We start from the raw sequence: 7,126 nt of genomic DNA on the forward strand, positions 1-7,126 counted from the left end.
ACTTCATGGAACTAGAAAAAACAATCCTAAGATTCCCATGAAAGCACAAATAGCTAAAACAATCTCGACCAAAAAGAACAAAGCTAGAGGCATTGCAGTATCTGATTTTAAGACATACTACAGAACCATAGTAACCAAAACAGCACAGTACTTGCATGAAAACAGACATACAGACTAACTGAATAGATCTCCCAGAAATAAACACTTACACCTATGATCAACTGATTCTTGATAGCAGTGCCAAAAACATACATTGGAAAAAACTCAGTCTCTTCAATTAATGGCACTGGGGAAACTGCATATGTAGAAGATTGAAATTTGATGCCTCTCTCACCCTGTATAAATATCAAATCAAAATGGACTCTTAATTACCTCTCCTCAAAAAAAAATGTACTTTAAGAATTAAAACATTAGTGGAAAATACATTATGCAATGAGTGATTCCTTTAGAAGAAAACTTTGCAAATGTATTATTCTTGCAAGGACTCTTAACCCCTCTCACCCCAAAATACCTTTAAACCTCACTTTGGGGAAGACTCTCTCAAATGCTTATCTTCATGAAACCCTCCCTTTAAGAAAACAATGCCTCTACCTATTCTATAGCTTTCGTTGGGTATGATTTGAATAATTGTACAGGGCTTAGCATTTGACCAAAGCTGATTGGACCCTGTTGAAATTGTAACTGAGTTAATAAAGCTGAGTAGGTTTTGCATACAAGCATATAAATTATTGGAAAAAATGAACCTATTTGTACATAAAAGTTCTCTGAACATCTAGAAGTGTTGTTTAATGAGCATATTACCAGGAACTCTATTGAATTTATTAAAAGTTGAAGGTCCAAAAAGTCAACTCTTTTCAAATGCAGGGAACATAGATTATAGTAAAAAAAAAAAAGTGTATAATTTTTGTTATCAAAATATTTTTTCTAGATTGTGGGATTCTACTTCTTCATTCCTTTTTTTTTGTATTTGTTCATTCTCTCTCTCTCTCTCTCTCTCTCTCTCTGTCTTCTCCAATCTCTCAAGATACAGAATATACTCTCACATTACAATATTCAGGTAGCTAGGTGCATTCAAGCTGTCTCCCTGAGGAGAAGACAAGTACCATGAAGAATGTACGTTATAAATTTAAGACATTTCTGTACAAGCCTATTGTGTGTGCTTTAACCCAGGATTCACAGTAAAATCCATTTTTTCCCTCCTGCCAACAATTTATCCATTCAAGCATCCTATTTTTTTATGGATTCGTATGCCAGACTCTATTCTATTTTATCTAACTTTAGTCTTGTATAGGCTAGAAGGTAGTGTGGCAAGTGTTCACTCTGGAAAACTTCAGGTTCTAAGAAGTTAATTTTATTTTATTTTTATTTTTGGTGATGTAATTCAATGTACGGGTCATTTTTTGCTCCATTTAAAGGCAAGACTGCAAGTGCAGAACGACTTTAGTACACAAAATGGCTTGAGGGTAAGAAAAGGAAGATAAAATGTAAAAAGGCCATGGGAAAAAGGATGGGATAATGGAGGAAAGATGGGGAGGATGAACAAAAGCTGAGAAAATTCCATGGAGGTGGGTGGGGAAAGGGCGGAGCTAGGACCATTTGCTCAAGAGCCCAGAGAATATAAAAACCTGGTTGAGCCAGGTCGGAAAAGCAGCCTGAAGCCAGAGAGGCCACACAGGTCCAGGTCTGTGGGGGAGATCTGCTGCAGTCCCCAGAGAAAGGCTCCAGTGCAGGAGAGAAAAGACTCAGATGTCTCACCTGTTCTTGATTCACCTCCTAGGAGTCTGGCTGCTGGTGAGCTATGCTTCCACAGCTGCCTCACCAGAGTGGTGGGAACAGGTTGTTCAGCTGTGTGGTCGCCCACTAGTCCGGGAACTGATCAAAGTTTGTGGCCAGGTGGTCTGGAGAAGGCCTGTGAGACAGCCCCATCGGAGATCTGCAGGTGAGAGCTTTCCTCTGCCCAGGCTCCCCGCCCATTCCCACCCCCAACCAGTGATCCAGCACTTCCCATTGGTTGTTATGGGGTTGCCAACCTATCCAACGAGGACTCACACAGTCTGAGATCCCATTGGCTACCACTGCTCAACCCTGCTAGTGGTGTTTGTTGCTAAAATCTTGAACCTTTCCCTTGTAACTTGCTTTTATTGAAAGAACCTAACTGGGAAATTCGCCAGAGGGAGGGGAAATGCAAGAATAGCAAAAAGCCTTATCCAAGAGACACGTGGTGTTCTTCTCCCCTGGTGCCATGTTAACACTGTGGGGATGTGGAGGAAGCCACAGAAGAGGTGATGCTGCCCCCAACTTCCAGCAGGAGATAGGTGCACTCCTGGATCCCAGAAAAAAAGAAAAAAGAAAAAAAAAAAAAAAAAAAAAAAAAGAAGGCAGAGCAGGTCAGATGGCAGGGAGAATGGTAACCTGGCTCCTAGATGGAGCGTTTCCTATTGAAAGGAAATGGAGCAAAAAGTGAGCTGGTAAGCTGGTTATCATTCTAGTTTCTGTGCCAAAGGGCACATGGCAGCACCCTGAGACCTCTGTTGGGATCCTGAAAAGTGAGACAGGAAGTGTCTTAGATTTGGTGACTATCCTCCTTGTCAAAAACTGGCAGTGACCTATGCCATGGAGAACACCTCCACCCCTTTTAATGCACCTTGTGGCAGGAGCCTGGCTCCCCCACTTTTGGGAAATGGGTCTTGTATTTCAACTGTGATAGAGACGATGGAAAAGAAACAAAAGTGACTGGATGAGTACAGGAAAAACTATAAAGGGTATCAGGGACAAGGGAAGCTTGCTCTTTAGACCAGGAAAGCTGAAGATTTTATTGATGCTTTCTAGTTTTAAAAATTGCAATGGATACATTTTTTTAAGCAAGATCTCAGAACTAGGTGCAGTTCAAATGTGGATTGGCTTATAAAAATATGTTTGTTATTTCTAAAGCATTTAGGAAGATTAAATGGAAGCCAAGTTAAAAAAGCAGTGGATACCCATAGAGGAGTCTATTAACTTCAGAGAAAGCAAACTCAATTACTAACATTAAGTGTTTTACATTTTATATAGTGTATGAAATTTATGACGAACCACAAGTAGGTCTAAAGGTTATTTGCATATGGTATAAATAAATGATCCTTATACAAAATCAATGTGCAAAATAAATACATGTACTTTTCATCACGGGATTTAAAGTATGATTTTAAAGTTATTTTCTACATTATTAGATTGAGATAATGTCATTTATTCCATAATTCTTGTATAAAGGTTATAAAGAATCCCACAGAATCTTGCAATTTACTAATTCAAACTAGGGAAGAGGAGATTGCATTGCATTTGCTTTTTGTTAGTATTCTTTTAACCCATTTCTCTTTTTAATATCCAAGTCTATTGACTTGGATATTAAATAGTCTGGGAAACAGTGATTGCTAAGGAGATGTCTGAGGGATGTCAGAGACATATCCTAATTACATCAGAGCTGTTGAAAATTCCATGTTTTAAATTGTATTCTGAAGCAGTAACTTGCCACCGTGAAACAGTGGATAGATTGTTATTATGATCCTTTTCAAGGGTCACTAGTGTAACTCAAAACTTATGAGTAATGAAAAAATTACTGAGGTAGAAAATCAGGATCCAGCATGGAGCCATTGCATACAGTTGTCCTCCCAGCAGCGAGGGGGAGCTGAAGCAGGAGAATCACCTGTTCAAAGCCAGCCTCAGTATCTAAGTGAGGCCCTAAGTAACTTAATGAGACTCTGTCTCAAAATAAAAAATAAAAAGGGCTGGGATGTGACTCAGTGGTTAAGTGCCTCTGGGTTCAATCCCTGGTATCAAAGGGAAAAATTTCCATCTGTTGTTTAAATTAGTGATTCAAGGAACAACATGAAATCAGAAAGATGAGAGATCAATGTCAAAGGGTAGAAAGTATCATAATAAAAACAAAGAGGGATAATGAGGAAGAGAGGTGACAGAGGACCAAGTGGAGTAGAGCAGAACATTGGCAAGATTATAGTACTTTAAGCCACCCAACTATAAACGAAGTAGGTGACTTAGATATCAGTATATTGAGGAAATGCTTTCCTTTTTACATTTAAAGTTTTCCTGATGCTCCTTGACATCAATATTTTCTCTCCCTCCCTGCTTTTTTAAAAAAATTAATAGATATCATGCCATCCTACCTCAATGAAGATGCAGGTGCCTTCAATATGATGTTGGGATTCATTCCTAATTTGCCACAGCAGCTGAGGGCAACACCATGTGAGAGGCAGCCATCCTCACTAGAGCTACAACAACATGAACCTGCAGTAGAGGATTCAAAGCCTAGTCCTGAAGAGTTGAAGGATATTGCTCAGAATAGACAAGGGGAAGCAGAAGACAATATCCCTTCAGAATTAGAACACTTAGGCTTGAATACTCATTCCCGAAAAAAGCGACAGATCAATGAGGCACTGACTGAGAAATGTTGCCTACATGAATGTACCAGAAGATCTATGGTTAGATTTTGCTAAGATGAAGCTAATTGTGTGCTTCTCACTTGACATTCACATGTATTCTTGCTGATATTTTCACTAATGCCTCTTTTTGGCTGCATGATTATTAGAATATGAGAAATGGTTTTATTATTTGGATTTTTCATTTGATGTAAAAGGAAATATTCTTTGCATTGTTGTAGTTTCTGTTAATAAAACTTCTTGTGATGAAAAGTTTTTTTGTCTCTTTTTTAAGTCTGATTACATTATTGCTTTACAGTGCTGTTAATTAAAAATTTTATCTAATCTTTATCACTTTACCCACACAACTCACTTTAATGCAATCCTAACAGGGTTTACATAAAATGGACCAAATGTTTTTATTAACATTAACCCTTAGATTAGATATGTCTAAAACCACAAAGCTTTGACTCTTTGAAATATTTTTATATCTTATTGAATCATTCATTGAAAGCAATCAGATTGGACACTCTCTCAAATTTATTTAGTTGACATCTAAACTAAGGTTATATTCTCAGGTATAGGTTTTGAGAGACAAAAAGAATTGTTAAAGGAGATAAATGAATAGACATAAGAATTGTTAAAGGAGATAAATGAATAAATTGTTAAAGGAGATAAATGAATAGAGAATCAACAACTCAGTACCATGTATATTACAGAACTAACACAGAAAGGAAAAACAGTGTATGTTTAATATTTTATAACTTATAAACCATTCATTTAACCACAATAATTGTAGATGGTATGAAAACTTGTTGGAAAAGAAAATAACATAGCTATCATCTTAGTTTTTCACCAGTCCCTTCAAATTGCCTACACATAAAGGTTAGCATTTAAATGACAAGGTGATACATTACATCAAATGTCTGCAATCAGAATTTAAATGGATTAAGACAGAAATTTGCATTTTGAATTCCATACATGAGTAATCATAATGAAACCTCTAGGGTTGATTAAATCATCACAAAGCCACTTTGCACAGCTTCATAAATGGCTGTAAGACTGTGGCAACAAGCCATCTTGGACAAAGTCAGGAAGAGTACAGTATAAAATGGAACTTTCAAGGAGGTCAATGCCAGGAAACTTACAGAACAGACAGCCCAAAGGGCTCCCCACAGATGCACGAGTCTGCTCTTCAACCCTGCCTTGGTCCATGTCCCACATCTGGTCCTCCACACAATCCGTGGAGGCAGATTCCTGGAATCAGTGTGTATTTACTGCTTCTGATGATACAAGCACGTTCTTTTAAAGTGATGCCTTCAATCCTTCTTTTCTGTCCCACTTTGATTAGGCTCTTATGCATAAAAAATATTTTCTACTTCCTGAAAAACAGTTCAAGTAGGATGATAAATGATAACTAATATGTGACCATGGCAATAGGGTGGCAATAAAAAGCTGGCAGAGACTGCAGTGAACTGGAGATGTCTTACCCCTCAAAAAGCAGAAAAGATAATCTGTAAAGTAGCGAAAGATAATCTGTGGTTAGCCATCTGCTACCAATACTCAACCAGTTAGTATCTTTAATATATCTAATGCTTATGCTACTAAAGTCTACCTGAATGTCATGAGAAACTGATCATAGTAGCTCAATGCAATTCTTATATAAAAATTACTATTCATATACATGTATATTGTATATGGTGTTCTCTGAGAAAAACAGAAAAAACTAAAATATTGGTTTAAACAACTCTTATGAAATAAGCATCCAACACAGGTTAGCCTCTGAATGATGCCAGCAGGATCCTCCCACCTTTACAAAAGTCAGCCACTCTTAGCATACAGAGCTCCTTCCTGATACTCCACACCTCTTGGTCCCAAGATAGCTGTTTCATCTCCCTTTCTCAGGATCTGTTTCAGGCAGGTAAGGAAGAGAAAACAGTAAAGCTTAATGATAGCTGAGAAAGAAATGAAAATACTCCACAGTTATGTTAATGTTGTATCAGGCAGAACTGTGTCACGTGGGCTCTGCTGCCTGCAAGAGACAGTGGGAAATCATATTCAACACTTGTGAGCTCAAGAGTTGAAGACAAGGGAGAAGGTTCTAGGAAAGCAGACTGGGAGTTAACCTGTAGGGTCACACATGTTCTCTGTTCTTGTATCCATAACACCTCTTTGAAAGATGATAATGTTCATTTTTTAGTCTTTTTCAGTAAATTAACTCCAAGTGGTAATGGACCAAGTGATACTCAGCAGGGAAGGAGCTCTGGAATCCAGTAGACATGGGTAGGGATCACAGCATATGCACTAACCAACTATAAGCATGGACAAATTTATTTTCCCTTTACAAAGTGCCTTGTTTCATTTGTTTTTGTGGAAGACAATTATTTTTTATTTTTTAAATTAATTTATTTTATTTTTTTTGGTGGTGCTGGGGATCGAACCCAGGGCCTTGTGCTTGTAAGGCAAGCACTCTACTGACTGAGCTATCTCCCCAGCCCTATTTTTTATTTTTAAATGATTAACTAATCAAAAAATTATTACATGCCAAGTTTATAGAAAAATATAGTGGAAAGTAGAGTTCCCTGATTCCCCCTGAGCTCACCATAGAAGCAGTTTCTCTATTATTAGCCTCTTGCATTAGTGTGGAACATTTGCATCAATTTATGAACTAACATTGATCTATTTTTCTTATTAAAGTCTACAGTTTATGCTAG

At 37.6% G+C, this 7,126-nt stretch overlaps 1 protein-coding gene across 1 annotated transcript; it reads left to right on the forward strand.

Moving 5' to 3' along the window:
• Positions 1 to 1,746: 1,746 nt before the first annotated feature.
• Positions 1,747 to 4,490, forward strand: LOC124964134 (prorelaxin H2-like). Its single transcript, XM_047524019.1, has 2 exons — positions 1,747 to 1,939; positions 4,144 to 4,490. The coding sequence occupies exons 1-2, from the start codon at positions 1,747 to 1,749 to the stop codon at positions 4,488 to 4,490; spliced, it is 540 nt and encodes a 179-aa protein (XP_047379975.1).
• Positions 4,491 to 7,126: the final 2,636 nt, after the last annotated feature.

The sequence above is a fragment of the Sciurus carolinensis genome, chromosome 14 (assembly GCF_902686445.1).
Source record: "Sciurus carolinensis chromosome 14, mSciCar1.2, whole genome shotgun sequence".
NCBI classification, from domain to species: domain Eukaryota; kingdom Metazoa; phylum Chordata; class Mammalia; order Rodentia; family Sciuridae; genus Sciurus; species Sciurus carolinensis.